This window comes from Harpia harpyja, chromosome 11 (genome assembly GCF_026419915.1).
Source record: "Harpia harpyja isolate bHarHar1 chromosome 11, bHarHar1 primary haplotype, whole genome shotgun sequence".
Classification (NCBI taxonomy): Eukaryota; Metazoa; Chordata; class Aves; order Accipitriformes; family Accipitridae; genus Harpia; species Harpia harpyja.
In genome coordinates this window covers 258,169-284,343 of record NC_068950.1, presented here as the reverse complement: position 1 = coordinate 284,343, position 26,175 = coordinate 258,169, and the positions used below count along the sequence as shown (strand labels likewise).

The 26,175-nt window shown below is 46.9% G+C and overlaps 1 protein-coding gene across 2 annotated transcripts; it reads left to right on the top strand.

Annotated features, from left to right (window-relative positions):
• Positions 1–251: 251 nt before the first annotated feature.
• GNA11 (G protein subunit alpha 11) lies at positions 252–23,544 on the top strand. Of its 2 annotated transcripts, none has more exons than XM_052801253.1 (7): positions 252–270; positions 12,036–12,220; positions 13,826–13,980; positions 14,995–15,123; positions 16,552–16,681; positions 17,424–17,577; positions 19,253–23,544. In XM_052801253.1, the coding sequence occupies exons 2-7, from the start codon at positions 12,074–12,076 to the stop codon at positions 19,441–19,443; spliced, it is 906 nt and encodes a 301-aa protein (XP_052657213.1). In that variant the 5' UTR covers positions 252–270; positions 12,036–12,073; the 3' UTR covers positions 19,444–23,544. The 2 variants fall into 2 exon arrangements, with proteins under 2 accessions (XP_052657213.1, XP_052657212.1); XM_052801252.1 differs by lacking the exon at positions 252–270 and adding an exon at positions 7,384–7,583.
• The last annotated feature ends 2,631 nt before the right edge of the window (positions 23,545–26,175 follow it).

The window sequence follows — 26,175 nt, the reverse complement described above, 5'->3', positions numbered from 1 at the left end:
ATGCGCTGGCCAGGAAGGGGTTAGAGAGCGGCAGGGGCCCGATCCTGACCTGAAACACCTGGGTCAGGAGGGGAAGGAGGTGTTAAAGGGGTGGAGCTGGCCGGAGACAGGCTGGCGACATCTTTGTGGGCCTGTGGCTTGCTAGTGCCCTCCTGTGGGAGGCGAGGCTGGCAGTGGGTGTTCCGTGCTCCTTGCGGTGTGCTGGGGCTGATGGGTCTGGATGGAGGTGGTCGCATGCCCAGAGCTGGTAGTGGTGCTGGGCAGACTGAGGTAAGGCAGTTGCAGGGTGCCATGGGAGAAGGGGTGTGCTCAGGATGAGGTGCTGTGAGACCAGCCTAGCTGTGACCTGCTGGCACATGTGGGTGTCTGGCACGGGCTGACCTGACCCAGTTTGTCCTCTCCTTGGCTCTTGGTAGGCACCTCTGGACCACCCAGTGACCCTTTCCTCCTCCCCGTTGGAAAACATGCCCTGTTTTCTGTTGGCCCTGGCTTCTCCTGCTTCTCTGTAATGGCTCTGCCTCTGTCCTCCTTGGATCAGAAAGCCCTCTCAGTGTTGGTGTTGTGCTCTCAGGAGTGACGGTTCTGCTGGCATGAACCCAGAATGTGCCACTGATGCTGGAACAGGTCCTCAGCATCACAGACATGATGCAAAGGCCCTGGTATTTTCTAATGCAGCCTTGCCATTGTGGCCTGCCCCACAGAAAGTACTGGGTATGCAGCTCCTTCCCTGGGGAACCTGTGTCCCTGTTCAGGGGAGTGATGGCAGAGAGTTTGGGGAGGAAGGGATGCACTTGCCTTTCCACGTGCTTTGAATGTCGCTGCAGATTAAGTAGGGAGGGTATTTGACACAGCAAGATTGCATGTCATGCTACTTCAGTCTGCCCAAGGAGAAGGGCTGAACGCTGGAGTAACTATTGTCCCGTGATGGTGGGAGCTTGCAGTTGTGCCTTTGAGGACTTGGGCAGCTCCCAGGGTGCTGGCAAGGGTTGGGGCTGAAAGGCAGACAGGCCAAAGAGGAGTCAGGGTGCATGGCAAAAGCAGGCAGAAGAGAGGGGAGTCCAAGGAGCAGTGGCGAACCTCTGTGAGAAGGGGAGAACTCGGAGTGGGAGTCATAGGCCTAGTGTTTACAGCTGGGGAGGGAATGGGCTTTGTTTTTAAAAAAAAAAATTAATCCCACCCAGTAACTGTAGGTGACCCCATTACCCCTAAGCCTGCAGATTATGGCCAGCAGGTCTCCAAGCTGGATGGAAAGCATGCTCTGGCCCTTAATTGTGAGCTCATTTTAAAAACACACAAATGAGAAATAGATCAAGTGTCCTCTCAAGCACCTGGGCAGGAGTTGTTTTGCCTTGCTTTGGTCCTTAAGCACCTGTACACACCAGGAATTCAACTGTCCCTGTGCAGTCCTCACCAGGTGGTTTGGTGGCTGGTCTGCCTGGCCCTGTGGGGCTGACCTGGCTGGTGGCACAGCTCTGCTGCATGCATGAGGGATGCTCCCAGACCTGCTGCAATCCCTTCTCCTTGCTCTGTTCCAGAGACTACTTCAGTGATCCCAGTGGTCCTGGCCGCTCGTTACTGCTGATGAGAGCTCAGGGTAGTGTCTAACTGATGTCAAGATGGCATGAGGGAAATGCTGCTGCTGCTGCAGGTGTAGACAGGAAACCTTGAAAGGGATGAAAAAGGAAGGGAGCAGGTGTGAGGCTACAGAAACACTTGGGAGGGGCTTTAAACTGTTGTTTTTAAAATGGAAAATGGTGAGCAGCATGAAGTCCAAATTGAAGAGGAGAGTGTTGTGTCCTGTTCCTCCCACCACCCAGCTTTAATGAGAGCCTTGCATCCTAGCAGAGGGCTCAGCAGGTAGCAAAGCTCTGCTGTGAAATTCAGAAGGTATTTTGACTCTCAGACCTGTAGCATGGGGCTGGGGGCAGCTCATCAAACTCCTCTGGCTGGCTAGAAGGTGGGTCTGTGAAAGGGGTGAGCTGGGTATTGGCTCTGGGGCGCTGCACGGAGGGTTATGGGGAGAGCACGTGGCTGGCCGGGGCGCTCTGGCACCGGGTCCCCAGTCCCTGTCGGTACCCGCTGCTCTGCGGGTAACGCCTGACCCAAGGAAAGCGGTCCTGGGGTGACTGAGATACAGGGATGGGACTCGGCCGCTCTGATTCGATTTCTCTCCCACCTCCAGCTGCTGCCACCCCTCTTCTGGAGCAGTCGGGGGCAGGCGGCGGTCGGGAAGCTGACTCTGCGGGTGGAGGAGCGGAGCTGGGGGGTCCCGGGGCGATGGGTGCGCGGCCTCGGGCGCTCGCAAGCGGCGTGTGCGGGCGGAGTCCGGCGCCGGCTCTTGTGCCGGGGCAGGCTCCCGCGGGGCGCGGCGCCCGCTCCGCTGCCGCCCTCTGCCGAGCGCGGCCCCGGGGCCCGGCGGCGCCGCCCGCGCCTCGGTCAGCAGGCGGGGCCCGGCCGGGGCCTCCGGGGCCCGGGCCTGCCCGCCCGGGGCCCCGGCGCCCCTCGGCCGCGCTCGCAGCCCGTGGGAGCGGCGCGGCGTGCCCGCGGGCACGGCCGTGGGGACCCGGGCCCTTCCCGGCACCGCCGCGCTCCGCCCCGGCCCCCGTGGGGGAGCCGAGCCGAGGCACGGCAGTGGGAGGCGGCGGTCACCGGGGCTTGTTCTGGGGGATGCCTGGGGAGAAGGGGTTTCGCTTCGGGTCTGAGGCTTAAACCAGGCGCCTGCGTCAGCTGCTGCGTTTCTGCCGCAAGGCTGGAAGCGCCCGGTGGGCTGCTCCTGGCAAAGACTTTGTGACAGCAACGCACCAGCTGTCTTCACTTTCTCTCTTGCCTCTTGCAGACCACCTCTCTGCTTTCTCCTCCTCCCTTCTTTTCCCCGGTGATGTTCCCCCTTTTGTTTTGGTCTTGCTGTGTACTCTGAGCCATTTGCCTTTCCTTCAGACTACTAGGAGACAGCTACCAGTGCCTGCTTGTGATCCCCCCTGCTCTCCCATCCTGCTTCTTGGGAAGGGGTACCCGTCACACACTGGGTGCCTCCTTACTTGGGAAATGAGATTCTAGCTCAGCTCCATGGGATTGTCAGTTCCTGGAGAGACACTGAGGAGTGAAACCCTATGCTGCATTTTTCCAACAGCTAGAAGGTATAAAAAGTTGACTGGCAGCAGGGCACTTCCAGCTGACAGAAAATGTCACCCCGAAGTTGGGGGGTGGGGGGGAATCTATAACCCTGCACCACCTCTGCTGCTGAAAGCTCACCTGAGAGGTGAATTGTAGTAACTAGTTCTTTCCAACAGCTGAAGGTAATGGTTCTGCAACTCATGAAATAATCGCAAAGCAGAAGATGTAATCAGGGTCCCGATTCAGCAAAGTATGTGCTAAAAGGGACATGTGCTTGGCTTCCAGAATATCTCTGTGTGTGTGTGCAGCTGAACTGGGGACCCTGTGCTCAGAGCACCTGCTTCCTGCTTTAAGATGGGAACAGTTCTCATTGTCTGGTTGCAAGCTGCTTTTTTTTAAGTAATGAAAATTTTCCTCGATTAAGTTGTTGATCAAGCAGCTGCAGCAAAATGCAGCTGGGCTGTCCCTGCTCCCCTCTGCTCTTGAGCATCTGGAACTCAAAAGCACCTAAGAAATGGGGCCAGAATGGACAAAGGGAATGGGACTTTGAAATGTCTGCAATGCTGTCCAGCAAGGTGTGCTGGTATCCTGATGGGGCCAGTGACTGAACACCCTTTACAAGGGCTGGGCCCTTCCTTTCTACAAATGAATGGAGGTCATCATTGTGCTTAATATTAACTGCTGCAAATGTGGGCTGTGGAAGTAGTTCCTCTGAAGTGGCCTGACATGTTCAGGATCAGCTTTCTGGGAAATGCTGCTCATTAAGTCCTTCATGCAGAACTTGGGAAGCCACAAAAAACACAAGGATTCCCCCCCCCCCCACCCCGCCTGCTGGAGAATAGAGGTGGGGCTAGACAGATTGGCAGGAATTCCCCTGCTTAGGCAAGCAGCTGCCGATCAGAGCAAATACTATCAGAGAGCATGTAGCAGTAGGGGACTGGGGAGGATGCCTGGAAGTCAGTGACATCTGCTGACAGCAGCAGTTGTGAGAGGCTGCGAGGGAAGGGTGAAGGGAGAGAAAGGTAAGGAGTTGAACATCTGAGACTAGACACAGCAACCCAGGTGGGGCAGGGAAATGGAGACGGGCTTGGGGAATTGCATAGCACAATGGTGACAAAGCTGAGGGAAATCCCAGGTCTCGTGTTTTCTAGCTGAGCCCTCTGAGCACTGAAACTTTTCCATTAGGGCAGAAACAGGAGGAGTGGACAGACTATTGTTGCTTGGAGACTACCAGTTCTGTCATCCTTAAATTGATAGTTTGATCAGGATTAATCAGAACTGATATCTGTTAGCAGAAACCAAGCAAGTGGTCCAGAGGATGGATGCAAATTTTGTTACTCCTTTTGGCAAGCTGTGAAAGTTTCTTCAGGATCTTCTGGCCTTTAGATTTTGATCCTGCCCAGGGGAAGATAACCAAAACAATAGCCTCTAGCATATAGCACCTTGTGGTTCAAAGCAGCCTGGCAATCCTAACTAGAGAACTCTTTAGCATGGTCCTGAGACACAGTAGCTATCTTGCACTTGCAGCCTGAGGACATGCAAAGAGGATAAGTGACTTGCCTAAAGTCAGAGCAGTGTTGCAGGGGTTGTAGGAACTTAAGTCTTCCTGCCTCCTTAAGCACCATCCATAGAGTTCCAAGGGGCAGAAGGTCACACAGAGCAGCCCACTGTGACTTTGATTCTGGATGTCCTGAGCACCTCTATCTGTAGAATAATTTTCAGCTGCCAAAGCAAAATTACTACACCTCATTCACCAGGGATCAGTAATGAGGGAGTAGCAGTCCTTTCTCAGCTGTGGAGCATCTGGAAGAGAAAGTAAGAGAACATAGGAATGGGAGGTGAGTATCGATGCTGTGAAAGGCCACACTATGGAAAGACCGCTAAAAAAAAAAAACTAGAATCTTCTTTTAATTGAGGCCAAGAGCTCACAGGTATAAGAGGAGCATCTGGAATTTAAGTGGAAAACAGTACCTGTTGTTTGTTAGTATCTTGTGTTTCTGTCAGCCAGGCTGCTGTGAGGCAGGGTCTGGCAAGCCATGGCACAAGCGAGGCAGGTGACAAGGCAGGTATGTAACAGCTCTATTCTGCTTTTTTGGACCTTTAAAAATACTGGTTACATACAGACCTCCAGGCAGAGTAGACTAGGAAAGGGGAGTGAGCCCACCCCAGGAGGTGTGGGAACACACTGCAAGCAGACAGAATGGGCAGTGTTGGAGCTGGGTGTCCCTAAGGACTCCAAAACACCAGCAGAAGCACCTGCAAAAAGAAGAACAAGAGACTGGGTAAACTGAGGGGTTAAGGGAGTTGAAAGTGAGACAAAGAAACAACACCAGATGGAGCAAGAGAAACCAAGACTAGCAGGGAGAGAGGAAGGTGGGAAGAGACTTCTCCTTTGGAAAGTTAAGTGTGCATCTGTTTACCTTGCCATGTGGATTATGCTTTGCCTACTCCCCTCCTTCTGGGAGGAGAGATTTGAAATGAGAGGCATGTACTAAAGCACTTACAGATCCATAGGGCTGGGATGGAGTGGCCCTGCTGAATCAGGATACACGACCATCCCAGTATAGCTTGTAACAGCTGTTGGCCTGGCATCCATCTGAAAGGAAGGTGGGAGCTGCAGCATGTGGATTTTGGCAGCATCTGCTGCTGCATGATTTGGCCATGGAAGAAAAGAATCTTCTGAATGTCCAGAATTCTTTCTTTCTGTATGGAGGGCTATGGGGAGAGCACATGGGTGGCTGGGGCACCCTGGCACCAGGTCCTAAGTCCCTGTCAGCACCTGCGGCTCTGTGGGTAATGCTTGACGCAAGGAAAATGGTCCTGGGGTGGCTGGGATACAAGGATGGGACTTGGCTGGTCTGTTTGACACCCTCCCTCCCCTGCCTACCTCCAGCTGCTGCTACCCCTCTTCTGGAAGGGTTGGGGATGACCTGTGATTGGGAAGCTGACTCTGCAGACAGAAAAGCAGAGCTGGGAGGTCCCAGGCAGCCATGCAAGGCAAGGTGATGCGTGTGCAGCCATAGGTGCTCACCAAGCGGTGTGTGTGTGAGGGGAGTCCAGGGGCCAGGTCTTCTGCTGGGGGCAGGTTCCTGTGTGGCATGGCAGGCTTGCTCAGAAAGACAAAGCTCCACTGTCAGCGAAAGGATGAACACGGGGCTGTGGCTTGGATGGGGTGCATCAGCCTGCTGGTTGGGGTACCTGTTACAGGCAACTGGGACCTAGTAAGAAGCAATGGGGAAACCAGTGTTAAAGACAGCTTTGAGAGCCCTGTCTGGAGAGAGGCAGAACGAGGGAGGACTTGGAGGTGGCATCTAGGGAGCTTAGCTGACAGGCTCTGTCCCTGTCTGGCTCGGCTCTGGTGGGATGTAGTCGGGAGACAGCAGCAGCCAGAGCCTGGGAGCGCTGGGCTGGCACTTCTGCGCCTCGTCTTTTTTCTCCTCTGCATCGAGGACTGCCGCAGCCGTGGGCGGCAGAGGGAGGCCGGGCTGGCTGGGTCTGCAGGGCCGACAGCTGAGGTGGGCCCTCCCCCGAGCAGGGCCAGGCCTGGCTGGCTCCGCCGAGGCGGCGCAGGGCACCCCCGTATGGCGGGTGGGCCCCGAGAGGTGTGGGAAGTGCCGCAACGCCCAGGGCCGCGGGCCCGCCCTGCGCCGCCGTCCTAGCGGCCCCAACGGCCCGGCGGGGCCAGGCCGCGGGCCCGCGGCGAGCGGGGGGGCGGCGCGGTGTTAGCGCCGCGACGAGGCCCCCGGCCCGCCCCCGCGCCGGCCGCCCCCTCGCCCCGGCCCGGCCCAGCCCGCGATGGGCGCCCCGGTCCGCCACCGTCCCACAATGCCCGGCGGCCCCGCCCCGCTCTGGGAAAGCGCGTCCGCGCGCCCCTCCCCGCTCCCGACCGGCCAACCAAACTTGCGCTCCGGTTGGCCGCGGCGCCCCGCCCCGCCGGCCCAGTGCCGCCGCGCCGCGCTCCGCGCTCTGCTAGTGGCGCCGGCGGCTGTCAGTCAGTGCTTGTTTTCGGCGGCAGCGGGTTGGGTTGCGCCAGCTGGTCGCTGGCTCGGCGGGGCTGTGTGAGGAGGGAGCGGCGGGCGGCGCAGCCGGTCGAGGGCAGCGCGCTGAGGGGGGCGGCGGCGGCACTAGGCCCGGCCGCAGGAGTCGAGGCCGGGGCCGGGCCGGCGCCGCGGAGGGAGGGAGGGTAGGGTGGGGTGGGGAGGGAAGGGAAGGGAAGGGGGTGCCGGGCGCGGGGCCGGGCCGGGCCGGGCCGGGCTCCCGGCCGTGCGGAGGACGGTGGTCGGTGCCGGGGGGGGTGGGGGGTGGGCGGGGGCGTCCCGGCCGCGCCGCGACCATGACTCTGGAGTCCATGATGGCCTGTTGCCTGAGCGACGAGGTGAAGGAGTCGAAGCGCATCAACGCTGAGATCGAGAAGCAGCTGCGGAGGGACAAGCGCGACGCCCGCCGCGAGCTGAAGCTGCTGCTGCTGGGTGAGGAGCGCCGGGGACCGGCCTGGCCCAGCCCGCGGGGCCGCCGCTCCCGCCGTGGAGCCTGGCCCGCCCGGCCGGCCCCGGGCTCGCGGCTGCCGCGGGGCTTGACAGGTCCGGGTGGCTGCGCGGCCCCGCCGCGGCCGGGCCGTGGCAGGGAGCGGGCGTGGTGGGGAAGCGGTGGGAGCCACCAGTGATCCCCGCCTCGGAGCCTTGCGCTAGGGGTGGCCTTCCTATCGGTGCCGGGGCTGGCCGTCTCATTGGCTGCCCTTTGTTTGTTTTTTTTGTGATGCGTTCTCTGTCAAGATGGATTTTGACATAAGCAGGAACTATGAAGCTGAAATGAGTGGTTCTGAATGCGGGCACGCACACACGCGCCAGAAAATTGTCTCGAGGAAACGCTGGCCTTTATTAGCGTGTGAACGTTTGCTGATGGAGGTGATGCTTTGTGGTGTTGTCAGTGAACTTCTGGGCCTTGAGTGAATATCTGTGGAAAAATTGGCCTCCAGCTCCTAAACCACAGAGTTCCCCTTGCGCAGTCCTGGGAGGGCCCGCAGGGTTAGCAGCTTGGTGTAGTGACTCTGAAGGGAGATGAAACAGTAAGAATGCACGAGTTCTGTGTCTGATGAGGAAATGGCTATAGTGTTTAGCATTACCTTCAGAGGTAGAAATCACCTGTGCAGCAATAAGGATGTAGGTGTTCAGATGGAAACGTAGTAGTGTTCTGTGGTTGTGCAGATGGATAACTGTTCCGTGTTTAGATAAGGTTTATAGGGATGGGTAATCAGTTACAAGAGCAGCCAGCTAAGATTTCAGGCATTTATATCCTTCTTCAGCAGGGATTTTGATGTTCATGTCCAGGTAGCCCTCAAATTTAAACTTAAGTTACAGTTTTCATGCGTACTGTGATTTGTCATTGCTAGCGTATGTATCCTGCTTTGTGTCTTAAATACTGTATCATCTTAAGCTGAAATACAAAGCAGATCTGATGGATTGAGCTTATTCACTTGGGGTCTGTCGTGAGTTGGCAAGCCATTAAGGTACAGGTGAAGAATTAGGACAATCCATGTGAAAACAAATGTAAAACATTACACAAGTGAAGTGAGGCTGTGTCTGTCCGGTCCTTTGGGGGTCTGCAATACTGACATTGTTGGCACAGTGATAATTGTTAAGTGAAGGCCAGGGCTTTCCTTCTCACCATGAATCCTTGGCGATTAACATGTTGCTGTTCTTCGGGTGAAAGGTAGAATTGAGGGCTTGATGTTTGTGGGCTTTGAAGATGCTGTGTCAGTTTCTGCAAGGCTTCTTGTAGATGAGGGAATGTGTCTCACACTCTCATGCTTCCCTAAAGCAGTCCCACAGAAGCAGCTGTTTCAAAATAGGTTGGCACCATAGGATAGATCTGGGTTAAGAAGATCCCACTGGATCTAAAGATATCACATTAGAAATAATTCAAATTGCTCAAGAATCCTTTCTGCTTTTCTAAAAGATACAGTTAAGTAAGATTCAGCATCAGATTTACAAAAAAAAAAAATCTATATGAGGTGGTTAATACTGGATAAGCAATACTAGTTTTAGGATGTGTTTGCTGGATGCTTTTCACTGGATACATCACATTGCCCACCTTAAGTTGTGGCAGGTAATGTGTGTTCCCTATCCCTGACATAACTGCTTGTGGGGATTTCTTCTATCTTGCTCCTATTATGTGGAGTTCTTGCATTCGCAAGTATTAGTGATTGTATTAGTGAGAGGGCTTTCCCAAATCTTCAAAATTTTGGAAAGAGTGCAGGTGTGGAGGGAGTTTCTGCCTTGTAGAAACTCTGGTAATTTTTCTTGTCACTACATCTAGTGACAGTTATTTGTTGAAGCTTAAAACAGAAAATTGGGGTGAAGAATAACAGTGCTAATGAATGATGAATCTGGTAGTAAGAAATTTAATTTTAAGGTATTGGACATTGCCCTCTAGTATAAGGTAGTCATTTGTCTTTTTATTGTGTGGGGAGAGGGGATAATATTTCATACAAAAATAACTTGTGATTAAGCAGGGGATACTGTTGACTGAGTAATGTATTTACAAGTGCCTGTCAGGTACTTGGGGGTCATTAATAACTTACTGTAAACTCTGCCACTTTCACATGTTGACAGAAGACATGTTGAATTCAGAGTATCTCCTTGTCTCAACATTGTCATATTAAAAAAAGGTTATTGTGCTCTTATAAGTGTAGGAGACCATACCCACCAGAGCTTATAATGTTCTGGTGTAGTGCTGTGCTGTATTGTTGATGGTGTACGTAAAAGCAAGAGGCACCTTTTTTTAAAAACAAAAACAAACACACCCACCCCCCCCCCAACTAAAAAATGGGTGATGATGGAGTGACAGGAAGAATCTGTGTTTGAACTCTTAAGTTCTAAAGTAAGTGAACGGCTGGTGCTGAGGTTTCTCTTACGTTTTCATTATTGGAATGCTTTGAAGCACACCCCCCCCCCCCCTTTTTTTTTTTCTTCTCAGTTTTGGTCGCTGTGGTGAAAGACAAGGAAGTATTTCTCACCACAGTGAGAGAAACCACAAAAGATTTCACTTTTCAGTTTTTCCCCCCATTTATGGTGTAGCTTTCTGTTTGAGATGGAAATAGTTTGCTACATATTAATGGTGTTTATAATGTTGATTTCTAATCATACTGACATAATTTCTGTCAGTTCTTGGACATGGGGAGAGTTTGTTTATTTTAAACATGCTGCTTCTAGTTATGTGCTTGCTGCTTTTATTTGAGCATATTTGTTTGTTTGCCTTTTAGCCTGGCACTATAAACATGAGTAACTGAGAATCTACATGTGAGTAGTAATTGTGTATTGTGATGCATGAGATCCTGTCTTAATATATCTATGCCCTAGTGTGAGGCGAGTACCTGGTGGTTCCTGTGCTGAAAGCCAGGCCTCTGCCAGCATGTTTATTTGTAACTGTAGATCAAAAGGGTTTGTCACTTATGTGATGCGTTTTAGTTTTTGCTCTCAGTAGTCAAGTGAGCTGGGCCACTGTATTAAAAAGAGCTGGTTTTTTTTTTTTTTTATATATATATATATTCTGCATATTGATAGCAGATTTTAGAAGATTGAACAAAAGTACTCAGCAGAAGTGTCAGTGGTATATGCTTAGGCTGTTGCTTGTGGGATGAAGTGTGGAGGTATGCTAATCACATGCAAGACTTGACCCATATGTCCCTTCCACAAAAGGTACTGTGTGTATATATAGAATGGAAGTTGCTGGGTAGTTTCCATAATACCAGTTGAATCGTGAATTTAACAAGGCTGTGTAATGGCACAGATACTTTATCTGATGATGTTTTTCTCTCATACTTGCTATGTTAGAAAGTTCTCACTGTCTTTTTATATCATCTGTTGGCCTTCACATGTTAAATGACAATTTTCTGGGGCCATAAATGTAGGAGTGGGAGGACCTGCCCAACTGACTGTGCGGGAAGCAGGAGTTGAAAGGGTTGGACTGTTTAATGCTCTGGCATTGGTGCGAGTGTGTCTTGCCCTCCCATCTACTCTAAGACCCAGCTTCTCTGGGGCAGTAAACCTGTGTAATAAGGAACTAGTAGCCTTGCTAAGCAGCCTGCTGTCTGTTAGGGATCTATCGAGTGCAGACAGCTGTGAGCAGCATCCTACTCTATTCTCCCTCTCAGTTGTGTTTTTTAACTGTATAATGTCCAGAGGCTGCAAGCAGTATTAGAGGTATCTTGCCACAATGAAGATTATAATTTTGGTCCTTAAGAGCAAACGTTATGGTTGCACAGTAGTTTGGGATACTAGGCAGATGCACTGACTGGATTGTTCATGTCAGATGGATAAGCAAGTAGTTTATTGAGCTCCATTCTCCTTTAGAGTTGATTTTTCTGTTGTGTTCAGTTCTTTTCTATGAAAAGACGCATAGTCTATAAGGTAAAGAGTGTTTTGTGCCAAATCACAGCGAAAGAAAATTTGCTCTTTACTGTGCAAATAGACTTGCCCTGGCCTACTCACTATCATCTCAGTTTGCAGTACTTACTAACTTGAGAGTGCATCTGGGCCCTCTCTGGCTGGTGCTGTGATTGTAGTAGCATCTTGCTGGAGTATCTGGGAATAGGTCAGGTGTGACGGACAAGGGCCTTTTGACGCAGAACGTGTGGGAGTGGCTGTAATGTGAGCTTTGGAGTAAGTACGGGAGCTGTGTTTGAAGGCTGATGTAAAGGACAAGATGTCTTCCTTCTGTGCTCTTAGGTTTGTAGTGGGGTTGAGCAGGACCATTCAGACTGTCTTAATATTCTGGAAAGTGGCTAAAAAAGTGGTTGGAAGTAGCGTGTACTTAGGTATAGTAATAGGAACTTTGGGGTATGATGTGATTGATGTTAGCTTGCTTGCTTCTGTAGCAAGCCTTGCTTGTGATGACTCCTAACTCTCTCTTACATTCTGTAGGCACTGGGGAGAGTGGAAAAAGCACGTTCATTAAGCAAATGCGTATAATTCATGGCTCAGGCTACTCTGAAGAGGACAAAAAAGGCTTCACCAAGCTGGTGTACCAAAACATCTTCACTGCCATGCAGTCAATGATCAGGGCCATGGAAACCCTGAAGATTCTGTACAAATATGAACAGAACAAGGTAAGTTTCTCACAATTTTTGCATGTGTCTTTAGGCAATGGGGATTCTAGGGTTTGACTCCTAAGTTCCTGTTTGTGTCCTTCTGCATTGCAGTCTCAACCTCTCTGAACTCCTTCCCATAAAAGTTTTGTGCTTAAGAACTGCTTTTTATGACATTTTGTTGATTCCTGACTCCATTTACTTGATTGTGTCAAGGGATAGAGCAACTTTCTCAGGATGGTTTGTGCACTGGTCTGCATAGTGAGTGGTGGGAGCAAAGGCTTGGGATACGACATAGGGTATAGGAGGGGTGACCTTTTTACTCATTTCAAGGATTCAGTGTCGGGCTTTTCTTTGCATGAGTTGCTATTCACATCAGAACTTGAAGCTGACAAAATACATGCTGGACCCAAAAGACACCTCTGCTTGTAGTTATCACTCTTACTGCAATATGTCAGTTTTTCTGATAGGTACTGACCAAAGGTACAAACCTTTCTCGAAGAGCTTTGGTCTCAACCACAGAAGTGTGATTTGAGCTGAAGTCTGGCTTATTGATTTTGGGTCTAGGAGTAAATTTTTCAGCCAGATCTGGCCTAAATTATTTTAGCTTTTTTGGGGGAGGATGGGGAGGATGAGGGTGCACCAGAAAATTAGATTTTGTTAGTGTGTTTTGCTGCTTTAATGCTTAGTACCTTAATATTTTTAAGTGAAATTGTATTTTATCTGTTCTGGCACACAGTAACTTGGGTTTTTAATAACTGTTTATAGGGGATGGATGGTGCACCAGGAATTCCTGAACCTGAACACCTTTTTTGCCTTTAGAGAGGTTCTGCAATCTCAGTGATGAGAATAGGCAGGGTGTGAGGGAGCTTGCCTTGCCTGTGCTTTACCTGGGGCATGGTCGAGGTGTTTTGATAGGTATAATCTCCCAACTTTTACTTATGATAACGTGTGCAGAACTTGGCCTTGTTTTTTATTTTTCCTGGTATAGGTGGTATAGGCAAAAGCCCCTTCCTGCGGCAAGTGTACCAAAGATTTCAGAAAGCAGCTTGGTGTCAATAATAGCCTCACAGATGCCACAGGCTGTAGTCCTGTAGGACTGTAGTCCTTCCTTTGCTTATAGCTTGTAGGGTGGGCATTTTTATTTTCCCTCTCAAAAGGGATCATTATTGAAGTACGCTGAAACAATGTCTCTATTGGTATTCAAAATGTAGTTTAAAAATTTTTTTGTAAGAAACTCGAGATAGCTACTTGTTATCCAACTGCGGTTTAACCTCCTCAGAAGTTGGGCAGTCTGTGGTTCTTCACAGTGAATGCTCTGCCTTGGAAACCACTGTGTTTCAAAACACCTGGTGATCTAATGATAGGTGAAACCTGCTGCTGTTTTACAGCTTATTCTGTGAAGAAGCATATGATGCTTTGGGGAAATTTTGCTGATGTCTGCTATGTCTTAGATGTATAGTTTACCCAGGTCTTAGCAACCTGATCCACAACCAGCCCGTGGATCCTTGAAGTCATAATGTAAGGATTTAGTTCATCTGAGAATTTTCTGCCTGCCTGTGACTGGTACCCCCTGCTCCTGACCACTGCCCCCCCGCCTTTTTTTTTATGCTTTTCAATCTCCAGGCCAATGCAGTGCTGATCCGGGAAGTGGATGTAGAAAAGGTCATGACATTTGAGCAGCCATATGTAAGTGCAATTAAAACACTGTGGAACGACCCTGGAATACAAGAGTGTTATGACAGGAGAAGAGAATATCAGCTTTCCGACTCAGCTAAATAGTAAGTATATAACCACTGGCATGCACTGGTAGATGGTAGTGATGGTCTAACAAATAATACTTGTCCAATTTTTTTATTGAAGTCTAGAGTTTGTTTCAAAGCGCAGGAACACTGCTGTAGATTTCGCTACATAGTTTGTTTAAAGTGCCTTTTATCTTTTTCATTGTGGCAGATGAATCTTGCTAGTGTTGTAGACAAGCTGCACAGTCTCTGTTGGCTATGTGTGTTGGGATAAAAGTCATAGACATACGAGAAAGGCACTTTGCATCTATCACCCAGAAGTATCCTTAGGAAAAGTTAAGGTGAAAGGGCAGTGGGAGCAGGTAACTGGTAACTTGTTTGAATCTGGCTCCAGAAAGGCAAAGAGCTTTGCCGGAGATGGGGGAAGCTATGTTTGTTTGGGGATAGATTTGGATCTGGAAATTCCTTACCATTTGCTACTTTTCACGAGGGTATGAGGTGCTCTGGTGAGTGATAAAGACAGTTGTTCACACATCTATCTGCTTCTGGATATACCTGAGGCTAGAATCTCTACCTTATGCTGTCTGTGTTGGTCCTGGCTCTTAGGCAGCAGAAGTGTTGCTTTTTCTTTTCAGGTTTGTCCTTTGGCCTACAGATGTACATGGATGTATAACTTAATGGATTTATTATTAATAAAATCTAAGTCTGGTGACATAGGTTCATTTATAAACAGAAAACCTCAGATGAGGCTTGATTCTGAAAAATAAGCATCTACTGTACTTAAACTTTGTAGTAAAGATTGTCTTCCACACTCTTATACAGAGTTGATAAAGTTGTCCTTAATATATCTGTTTATCCTCCAAAGGGGATGGCTGGTGAATTACTGTTCCCCAAAGATGTATTCTGTTATTTTTCCACATCATATTTTAAATGGTTCAGGTGAATTCTGACTTCCTTGTTATGCTAGGGAAAGACTAAACATAGCAGTGTTTAAATCTGTATATTTATGTGCTGCAACCTAAGGTAGTTTTTTTTCCATTGTGCTTCTTGTAGCTACCTTAGCGACGTGGATCGTATCGCTACCCCAGGATATCTACCAACTCAGCAAGATGTGCTACGGGTTAGAGTTCCTACAACCGGTATCATAGAGTACCCCTTTGACCTAGAGAATATTATCTTCAGGTACTGAAAGTGTATTCATGTTACAGCTGAACTGAGAGAGGAGTGATATAGTTTCAGGAAGGATGAGTTCAGGATTGCTTTAGAGTGTCCAGGTGCTTAGTTGTGAGGCCTGAGTGGATGTATGTGCTGTGATGTTATGAAATACTGCTGACAGGTGCTCCTGTAATGGAGATGGTGTAACATTTATTCTGATTAAGGGAAGACTCCAAGCTGAAGCATACACTGTCACAAAACAGAACATGCTTTTGAATCAGTGACACTTAAAGCCCAGCTAACCAACTTGCTGGAATTGGTGTCCTTCCTGGGAAGGATTGCATTGCTGGCATCTGAGGCTGAAGTGGTGGCTTGTGAGGCAGCTGAGTGAACTGTTGGTAGCTTAAGCCACCAAGGGGGGGTGGGGGAAGCTTGGTCTGGGCAGTGCTTGACTTGAAATTTATTTCCCTTTAAGAATGCTTAGCTCAAGCAACTTTGACCATTTATTTCTCCTTCAAAAAGAGACCACTTTTTGTGCAGAAATACTTCCTTGTATGTGATATCTAGCATTTGCCTTCAGAGATGGTTTTGTGTGCCTACCTTGTGCTCTCAGGACAACACCAAAACTTGCTGCCTATGCTGCTGCAGCAATAGATGGTATTTGGAGGCTCAAGCCAGCAATCGAGCATGGCATAAGGGGCACAACGACATGCTTGTCTATGGCAAAGCAATTTTCTCCCTAGCTCTCTGGTACTTACATGCTCCCTGCCCTTCTCTGCTGCAGTGTTGACATTACAAGAGAGCAATAAAGAAGCCTGCATCCTCTTTCTTAAACCATTTAGTTACAGATATACAGAAAGTTACTTTCCCTGTTCTGGTTTGCTGACCTATGAAATAGGTATAGGGTTTTATCAAAGGTGGACCATGTGTCTCACACTTTAGGTGAGTGACAAAATAATTTTGGTGTACTATACAGGTGGGACTTGAAACTGAGGAGCTGAAGCGTGTAACTGTTAAACAGCACATTCTAAGAAAAGTTTAATAACTAAAGAAAGCTCTCTGTGCAAGAGAAGTTTTGAGGCAAGCAGATGCTCTAATAAAAAATAAAAATATAGTTTGCTCATTTGACAGGGCAGAGTTTTGAAGGACTTGTCTTTTTAGACTCAGGACTGCTACTTAGCAAACCACAGCAGAATGCAAATAAAAAGGGTAATGCTGATATTTGGGATTTGAATTTGGTATCACTTGCCTATGGCCATCTCTTCAGTTGATGTATTTCTGGAACAGGATATTTTGTAACTTGATGGTTTTGTTACCAAACACATATTATTACATCCCCATGCCAGTTAACTTGAATGGTAGAACTGCATTCGTTCTCATTGTATGCTGGCCCTTTGCATTCAGATAGGGAACTGCAGCTACTTCTGTGATACTCTATGTATTTCTCTTCCTTAGAATGGTGGATGTTGGAGGTCAAAGATCAGAACGAAGGAAGTGGATCCATTGCTTTGAAAATGTGACTTCCATCATGTTTTTAGTAGCACTTAGTGAATATGACCAAGTTCTGGTGGAATCTGATAATGAGGTAAGCCAAAGAATGGGAACTCTGCAGGAGGGTGGAAGGAAAGGAGGAATGTCTTTCTAGCTTCTTGGAGGTTTGTACCAAACTGCTTGGTGCCAAGTTGGATTAGCAAATATTGTTGGTTTTGGCCTTCACTTCTTCCTATTGCAAAGGGAACATGAGCCTCAATGGGTCATGATGTCCCTGATAATGGAAAATGCACAGTGCATTCAAATCATCTGTGCTTCTGAAGTAATACTGAAATACTCTGAAATTGCCGAGTTCTGTGTGTCTTGGAAGGTACTGTGCAATGTGACGGCATGCTCTTAAAAATCACCCATTCCTCTTTTCTGCATTAAATTACTTCGTGCCGTGACTGGTCTCTTTGAAGGTGCAATACTGAATTTTTGCACTTGCTAATAGATTAAAAAAATGCCATTAGGAAACAGCAGTTATTCCTTTTCTACTAGACGAAACGTGTTCACAAAGCTTTGTGGTCAGTCCTCTCACATGACTGTCAAAGCATAAAATTACTTTTAAGCCTTTTGATATGAATGGCTTGCCAATTAAATGAAGCTTGAGTCCATCAGATTTTGCATTTCCTTTCTGTTTACTGGCACAGCTTGAGCCAAACCCTACCTGGGGCCAAAGTATTCTGTGTACGGTGTCTGAGATGCTGGATCAATACAGATCTGAGTACCTGTGCAGGTAGCAGAAAGGCATCTTAGTGCTCATATGTGAAAACAAGGCTTTCTTTTTATTTCAGAACCGGATGGAAGAGAGTAAAGCTCTCTTTCGAACCATTATCACTTATCCATGGTTCCAAAATTCTTCTGTTATCCTCTTTCTCAACAAGAAAGATCTGTTGGAAGACAAGATCCTATATTCCCACCTTGTTGACTACTTCCCAGAGTTTGATGGTAAGTGTTTTTTAACGAGGAACACTCTGTAGCTAGAAGAAGGGGTGGAGTTTGTTTGGTTAGAATTTTTTTGGTTTTTAAAGAAAACTCAGATCTAGAGATGGGGAAAACATCTTAATTTGAGAAGGAATACCTGCAACAATGAGAAAATGTCACAAAAATGTCTTAATCATATGTAGATAACTGGAATCTGATCAAATGATGAAATAATGAACCTCTCCTAGATGAATTACATCCGCCCCCCTCCCCGATATGCACTTCAGAGTATTAAATAGTGGAAGTCTAACTTTCCTACTTGTACACTTGTGCATATAACCCATTTCATAAACATGTGGTGATTTACTGGTATACTGAGCATTTTAACTGTCTAGTCAAGAGGTGACTTGAGTCCTTGTTCTGAGAAACTGACTGGTCAAATACCCAAGCTGTTCAAATGATGGTGCTGAAGAATCTCAGCATGAAATTTTTATTAGTGTGCCATCTGCAGTTGTGGAAAAATAGTATCTATGGGAAACAGAGAAATTCCCATCTGAAACAGAATTCCTTAGCCAAAATAGTATTTCAAGCTCTTCAGTTGAGTGCATTTAAAGTTGGCTGGTAACACATCTGTACAGGGCTGAAAATAAATAAAAGTAGTGGAGAATGAGATCAGGCAACACACTTCATGCCATGCTCTCATGTATTAACTCTGTCATTATGTGCTTTAAAAATACAAGGTAAAGGAAGAATTGCCATTTTGCAAGCAGCTTTGGTCTTTTAAACCTAATGAAATTGCTCCTTACTAGTTGTCCTCCCACTTCTGGAGTTTCATGCCCCCTGCTGTCTGAAAGCACAAGCACTCTGAAATTGTCAGTGGTGGAAAACATCTCGTTTTTGCAACAGGCTAGGAATGGCTGGTGAGCTTATTGGTCAAATAGTGCATACTCCTAATATAACTTAACAGCTAGAGATGAGATCGCAACATCAGGAAGTGTCATATGCTTTCAGTTTTTTCATATAGGTATTTACTGTAGCTCCTCCAGGGATGCTGCATGGCTTGTGAGTGGGAGGTAGCCCATCAGACCACCTCTCAAGAGACGGTCCTTGCCATGGAGAATGTGACAACACCAGTACTGTGAAAGAAATATCAGTAGGTGACTTTTTTCTGAGTTGTCATCAGCAATATGAAGTAAATACTGGCAAAAATTCCAGTTTTTAACTCCTGTGAGTTGACCAGCCAGAGTGCAGTTTTGGCTGAATATGACCCTCGTTTGCCAAACGTATGCTTGTGTCCTTCAGCGCATAAGACCCATCCATATATTAGGAAGAAATATAGATCCTGTCTCCAGAGGAGAGCATTGTGTTATGTATATCCAGCATCTGTCACTGTTATCTAGTGAACACAGCACATACAGGGTTATACCAAATGCTGTATTTCAAAGCACGGTCTGAAATGATGCCTTGGTGTCTGTCAAAACTCTCAGCCTTGGAAAAATGCCTTTTGTAGGTTTTGGTTAGATAACTGAAAAGCATAAGACACTTCAGGTCCTGGGACTTTTATGCAACAAATGATCTTAATTTCTTCTTTATAGCTCTGTAACCTGTAAGAAAAAGTGCGCTAGCAATTATTCTGATGGATCAAACTGGGGGATGTGCTTAGCATAAATCCATTAACTAGCTTCTTTGTTTGCTGCAGGCCCACAGAGGGATGCACAGGCAGCCCGTGAGTTCATTCTCAAGATGTTTGTGGATTTAAATCCCGACAGCGATAAAATCATCTATTCTCACTTCACATGTGCCACAGACACAGAAAACATCCGTTTCGTCTTTGCAGCTGTCAAGGACACCATCCTACAGCTCAACCTGAAGGAGTACAACCTGGTTTGACCTGCTCTGCTCTTGGCCCCTTGAGAGGCTTCATTGTGAAGAAAAGACAAAAAAAGAAATTTTAAATATGACAGGAAAAAAAGTTTTAATTTTTGATGATGTAATGATTGCAAATTGTCTGATCTGTGGAGTGGCAAGTGCTCAGTGTTATCCTGGAGTCTCATGTCTCTGTCCACAGAGTAGTTGATTTCATATTTTTAACAAATTGCTTTTATTTCACAGTTAACGGGGATATGCCTCATTTCTTCAGCACCTTGCTTACTTCTTAATTTTTGCCAAACAGCTAAGGCAGTCTCATCTTGAGCTTTCCTTTGTTGCTTAGCCACTTCTTTTTTCCCCCTTTCATTCCCATGGTATATATAGAAAAAAATAACTTTCCAGCTGAGATTGTGAATTCACTGGACTGTGGGAGTACAGAATGCTACTGGTCCCTTTGCCTTGTGCTATAGGGTGCCTCTGGTGTAATTTGCTAATCCTGCTTGCTTCCCCCCTCTTCCCTTCCCTTCCCCAGGACACGCTCCATGGTTCACTGTGATGAAATGTTGGGGAGGAGCGATTGCTCTCCAACTATTGTGCAAAAAAAGAAAAAGGCAAAACAAAACAAAAAAAGCCATCACTTTTCCATTCTTTATATGTTCTAGTTCTGAGTTATTTTTTCTTATCAATTATAAAAGGTATGGAGACTGTGATTTTTTTTTTTTTTTTTTTTAAATTATTGATGTTCTATACATAGTTTGCAATGTGTTGCTGTATTTTGTTCATGGACTACAAATGATGGAAGCTCTTGGAGCAATAGCTGCTGAGCCTGGGGAAGTGCCTGACTGTAACTGTTCTTTTTTATTTTATTTTGGTTTTATTTTTTTCACACACATACACACATCCCCCCCATACCACAAGCGCATGTGCGCACGCGCACAAGGCTCAGTTTGCAGAGAGAAACTATGTTTTGTTGAGTAGAGTATATGACATCAAGTGAGCAACTTCTCTATGCAGCAAATATCAAAAGCACACTGAGTAATTGTGGCATTTAAACATCAAACTTTGGCTGGATTGAAAATCTTAGTCTCGTGCCACCCTCTAGTTCTTTTCTTGCTGCTAGTAGCAAAAAAGCCTTGTTTATTGCATTTTGTGTCAGTGTGTTGAATGACTTTGTAAGAATTCCTTGGTCCTGTCCAGCTTGCGGATTTTTAGAAAGGACCAGAGTTGGTGGGTGACAAACTTTGGGATATAGGTAGGATTCTTACTTGAAAAGATTGAGGATAGCTCTTAGAGGGAGTGGCAATTCTCTTTCTCCTGCTTATGCATTCCCCTGAGGCACATGCTGCTGTGTTTCTCTTTAGAGGAGTATGGATCCTCTTTGGAAGACTTGCACACATATTTGCTCCAGGGTGCATGTGATAATCAAGTTACAGTAGTCATGGCTGGAGCACGCGGCTGCTATGGAATCCAGAAAGCCCTGCTGTGGTTGCACTTTTGGTTAGCAGGAGGGTAGAGGCAGAGACAGCAGGGTTTGCTGGTGCAGGTGGAAGGTAGAGTGGAAGTAATTCTGGATTCTAGATGCCAAATGAAACTCCACTAAGTAGAAGGATGTGAAGCCTTTGCACATTAGAGAGCTTTTTCCAGGAGCTGAGGCAAGTGAACAAATGTGCTGAAGACCTGTTGCCAGCCTGGAAGATAACTGCAGTGGCAAGGCAAGGAGTCAATAGGAAACAGGGAAGTCTGACCCACCTCTGGATGTGTGTCATTTATCCATCACTAATGCTTCTGTTTCAATTCCAACAAGTAGCATTGGGTCCAAATTCTCTGGATCAACCAGATTGCCCCCTGGAAGGCTAATAGGCTGCCAGTAGATAAAGACTAAATGAGCTGCACTGTTGAAGGGGGCTGTTGATATTTTGTCTCTTTTGTAGACAGAGCACTACATCAGTGTTTTGCACAACATGTAAGAGTAAATCTTAACTGTTTGAGATGCTTAAGATGCTTTGATCTAGAACACTAAAATATGGAGGGATGTGATTTTGAGTAATTATGTTTATAGGTCCCTCTTGTTTTCCAGAATAGCTGAGGGAAGCCTCTGTACGTCTCAGAGCACTACAGAAGAAAGCAAGCTCTGCTAAGAGTGATTAGAGAGCTCAAGTTGGAACAGTAGCCATGGGACCAACAGCTGAAGAGCCAGTCTGGCTGAGTGGTGATGCTGAGGGAAACACAGCATCTCTTTAGACTAGCCATGCTCTGGACTGCATTTAACACTTGGGAGGAATGAGAGGGATTCCCATGTGTCAGACAGCTTTGCATCAATTTTACTGCTTTTTTTGTCTTTATGCCAAAATGATCCGTTTTGTAGAAACTGTCCTATAAAGAGGAATTTATAATCATCTTCGTGTATTCTAAGTGCTGTTCATCTGAAGCAGATGGCAGCACCAACCTCTTGCTTCTGTGATCCTCTTGTAAATGGTTCACACTACAACTATTGCCAGCAACAAACCTGGCACTGAGATACACAGGTTCTTGGAAATAACTTCCCAGAAGTTTTTTTTCCGAGGTGAATGATGGTGGTACTTCCACTTGAATCAGAAACTTTTTTTTGTTTTGTATCCTCCCCTTTTTTAAGAGCTGCTGCCCTGGCACAGGAGGAGGGATCTTGGCTTCTGTCTCTTGCAGAGTGAATCTGCATTGTTGTGGGGAACTGTGGGAGGCTATGGGCACAAGGATTTAGGCATGTGCTGTACCTTACTAAGCAACTGCTTGGTGTAGATGTTGGCCTGATAACTAACTTGGTGTAATGATATTACAAAGGGAAGGGGAGAACATTATGCGATGGCTGTCTCATGAGTTCCTGAAACCTCATTCTGAATTAGGGGAGGAATGGGTCAGACTTGTACACATAATCTGGAGTTGTCTGTGGACTATATTGTATGTGAGAAGATACCAGTGTTAGCACGTGCTTTTCTTAGCAAGCAGTAGCTTGTGTGCCTCCAGCTTGGCCAATGAAGCATTCCTGCAGAACTGGTTCGTGTCTCTGTTGGCTGGCCCTTTGGCAAATACCTGCCCTAGCAAAAGTGCCAAACCTTAAACCAAACTTGCCTATATCATCTTTTCTGAAAGTGAGGCCAGTCAGAATTTTCTACAGGTTGAGACAACAGATTGACCTTCAGAAAGGAGGTGGAATTGGGTTCTTGTAGAGAATCTAGAATCTTGAGTCTGAGGAAGTGGTCTCTTGGCTAACCTCTGCTCCTTGTGCACTTTTTATCTTTGTTCTGCTGAAGAAACCAACATGCTCTGAACAAGTTTGAAACTCAAAGTCAGTCAGTGAGGAGAGGACCATCCCATTTCTTTGCACCATTCTGTGTGGATTGGCTACCTGGTGAGCAACAGCCCCTTTCTGCTTCAGCTTGTCAGATAGCTCCTGCCCTTTCTGCCTGTCTCCCCTTCTCCCAGAGCTGGATTCTTTGGTCTCTTGTTGTTGCTTCCTAGCAATGTTGGCCTTGCGTTCAACTATGGTTTTTCTTCATGTGTTTTATTGGTTTAAAAAAAAAAAAAAAAAAAAAAAAGTACTTCCGGAGTGTGCTGACCATTGTATTGTACTGTACAGAGCCCAGGTTGTTAGAGTCCAGCAGAGATGAAGTGTGTTATGCAGCACCCAGTTTTTTAAGAGTATGGTTTGTGCCAATGCCCCTTCTTTAGTAGTGCCAGAGACTCTTTACAAGTGCCAATGTGGTGGAAATTATTTGGTTATACTTGTATATTATAGGATCCTGATTTAAGACAATTTAAACATTATCCTATTTAAAAAGATACTATATAAAATGCTGTTTTTAAACCTTGTCATTTGCAATGCATGTATTGTTGTGCGTGTTGGGGTGGGGGGAGGGAAGAGGGTAGGGTAAAGGAGTTTCTGAATAAGATGCCCAGTGTCAGGATCTATTCAGGCTCCAAACTGTCTCATTCCAGTCCAGGAGTGTGATTGTTTCTTGGAATGATCCCACTCTGACTGCTGGGCAACAACCCTTATTACAGAAATATCTGATGGAAATTGATTTTCATATCTTTCTCCTGAAATAAATTCTCTGTTTGAAATTGGAATAAATTTTGTTCCTAAAAGCTCTGGTGGTCATGCATGCATTTCTTCACTCCTGTCCCTCCTCTCCCCCTCCTTCCGCTTAGCTGAACAACTTCTGTACCCTGTGGGATCTGCATCCGATTGAAGCACACTCTGCCCTCCTAGCTAGCAGTGTTGTCCCTGCTCAGAAAATCAGGACTCTGAGGCATAGAAACAAAGTGTGTTTTGGTAAATATAAGGTATAGTATGCAATAACTATATATAACATACTGTACTAATAATTCTGAAGTGTGAACAGTGGCTGACCAGGGTTTTAAGATGTAGGGATGCAATGGTGGCACCTCGGCTTAAAATTTTACAGAATTTTGGAGTAGAATTGCTAAGTGAAGTTGTCAGTATTTGCTGCTGCCTCTTGCTGTACTGTCAGCCCGTTTCAGGCACATTTCTTGCAGGATATAGTGGAAATGGTGGGACCAGATCTGCTTCCAGTCTTATATTTTAGCAACGTGGACTGAAATATGCAACACTGCTTAAATTTATCCCTTTAGGAGTCCAGGGATGGATGATTGTGAAAGCTTTCACAAAGGGATTTCCTGGGATGGAGTTCCTAGAATTTAATTCTCCTTCCCTAGGATTGTTCCCCAGGAATTTCAGATTAAATCAGCTGGGAGTAGGTAGAGATGTCTAACTTCCTCTGTGTAAGGTTTCCTGTGTGTTTTCAGGAAGCTGCAACCAAGGATGTTCTGCTCCCTTCTATGTCATTTAATGCACAGGTGAAGTTGCAAGTACTGGACAGCCTGAGATGTCTTGAACCAGGAAGATCACTCCAATCTGGTTCACCATAATACTGGCAGGTATTTGTGTCATTGCTGTTTTCAAGTTAAGGGTGAATGTACATTGCTTTTCTCAGTAGCTCTGTGTTCTCACCAGCCAGAAAGCATGAAATAGTAGCCGAAAGAAGTGTGTTTGGTTTGTTGTTTATTTCTTTCAGCTCCACATGGGTCATGTGTTGTGCTGTTCTTTGCAAAGAGACCATAATATGCTGCATTTAAATAAAGCATAGTGACAGATTCAGACTCTTCAAGGAAGAAGGTGAAGTCTTAATTCCCAACTGACTGTGAGAGGGCCTTGTGTTTTGGCCTTTTGCAGCCTCCAGCTGTGATACATGTGCAAATTGCCCATACTTGCTGCAGGTGTGCAGTACAGGTGCTGTCTCTGAAGCATTACAGCTTGTTCAGCATATATGCAGGAGGTTGGGTTCCTGCCTGTCTTGGAGTGGCCCAGGGAAAGAGGCAGCTGGGAGCAGCAGCCGATAGAACAATCTACACAGCTTGCTCACAGTTGCTCTCTTTCCCAAGGGCCCCTTAAACATAGACTGAGTAAACTGTCTCCAGCAAGACGGTGAGCTCCTAGCCTCCACCTCAGCAGCTGGGGGTGAGGCCCTCAGCTCCCTTGTCCTGTGCAGGAAGTACCCCATCCTGCAAGGAGAAGTCTTGGGAACCTGGGAGCATGGAGCAGCCTGCTGCTGCCTGGACAATTCCTTTCACCTGCAGCCTGCTCTCAGGGGACTCTTGGAAAAACAGGGCAGTCATAACTGGGCTGTGGGCCAGGTGAGTTCTCTGGTAAGGTGTGCTGGCCCAGGGAGTGGGGTTTTGTTAGTGCTGCAAGTCACTTCAAACCTGGCCATTAGACGTCACTGCCAACACCAGGTCCTTGGGATTGTGTACATAGGTGGACCCAGACATTAAGGAAATAAATTTCCATCTTTTTATATTAAAAAATCCCATGCAGAAGAAGAGGGCAAAGAAGACAGAATTTGGGATTCGTCTTGTCTTTAGACAGCCATCATCCTCATAGCAGGAGAAAGCTCTTTTCTTTGAGCATTACATTTACTCTCTTGGGAAAGCTAGGGAAGCATCTGTCCAGCGTGAGAATAAAATGTCATATGAGATTCGTAAAGCAGGAATAAAATTACTCCCTCCTTTCACTTCAACTTTCTCTCCTCTGTCTAGCCTGACTCCAAGTTGCCTCATGCAGGACTCTGCAATCTATGGCATGCAGGTCAGAGGCACGGTACCCGGCTTGGCCCGTTTGTTGATGCAATGTTACAGTCAAGAGCAGTGACTCCCTGGACCCCAGGCTCAGCAAGGGGTATCCATCCAGCACTCGGCTTCTAATTTATGTTTTTGTTTTCCTGTGCAGCCCATCTGTCCTCTGAAGGCTGCTGGGTCCTGCCTTCCATTTCATTGCCTCCTTTTATTATACCTAGCAGTCAGTATGAGAAGCTCCAGATAGCTCAAGGGTAGAACATATCCCTCCATTGCAGAAGCCGATCTCTCCTGGCATGAAGGCATTTGAATAAATACTGCAATTACCTGTTTCTGAAGGTGGTGCTTTGGAATGCAGGTGGAGAAAAGTTTGGGGGTTTTTTGTGTGTTTTTTGGTTTTTGTTTTTTGTTTTTTAAAAAAAAGCTTTTATAGCATATGTGTCCCTGCAAACAAAAGCAATAAGAACTGATGGGAAATAGTCAGGATGGAAATGAAGGTTTCCAGAAACTACTTTGGATGAAATCTTCTTCCCTCCTCCTCTCTGGTGTCTAAAGCTAGTTGAAAATAAATTGTGTGGTCTCCTGTCCGTGATATCTCAGCAGGTTCCCAGCAATAGCTAGCAC

What these genes read in the sequence shown, in the direction of transcription:
- GNA11 (XM_052801252.1), top strand. Translation starts at nt 7,448, where the DNA reads ATGACTCTGGAGTCCATGATGGCCTGTTGCCTGAGCGACGAGGTGAAG. An exon ending in ACAAATATGAACAGAACAAG is followed by an intron (nt 12,221 to 13,825) that starts GTAAGTTTCTCA and finishes TTCAATCTCCAG; the next exon opens with GCCAATGCAGTGCTGATCCG. An exon ending in CTAGAGAATATTATCTTCAG is followed by an intron (nt 15,124 to 16,551) that starts GTACTGAAAGTG and finishes TCTCTTCCTTAG; the next exon opens with AATGGTGGATGTTGGAGGTC.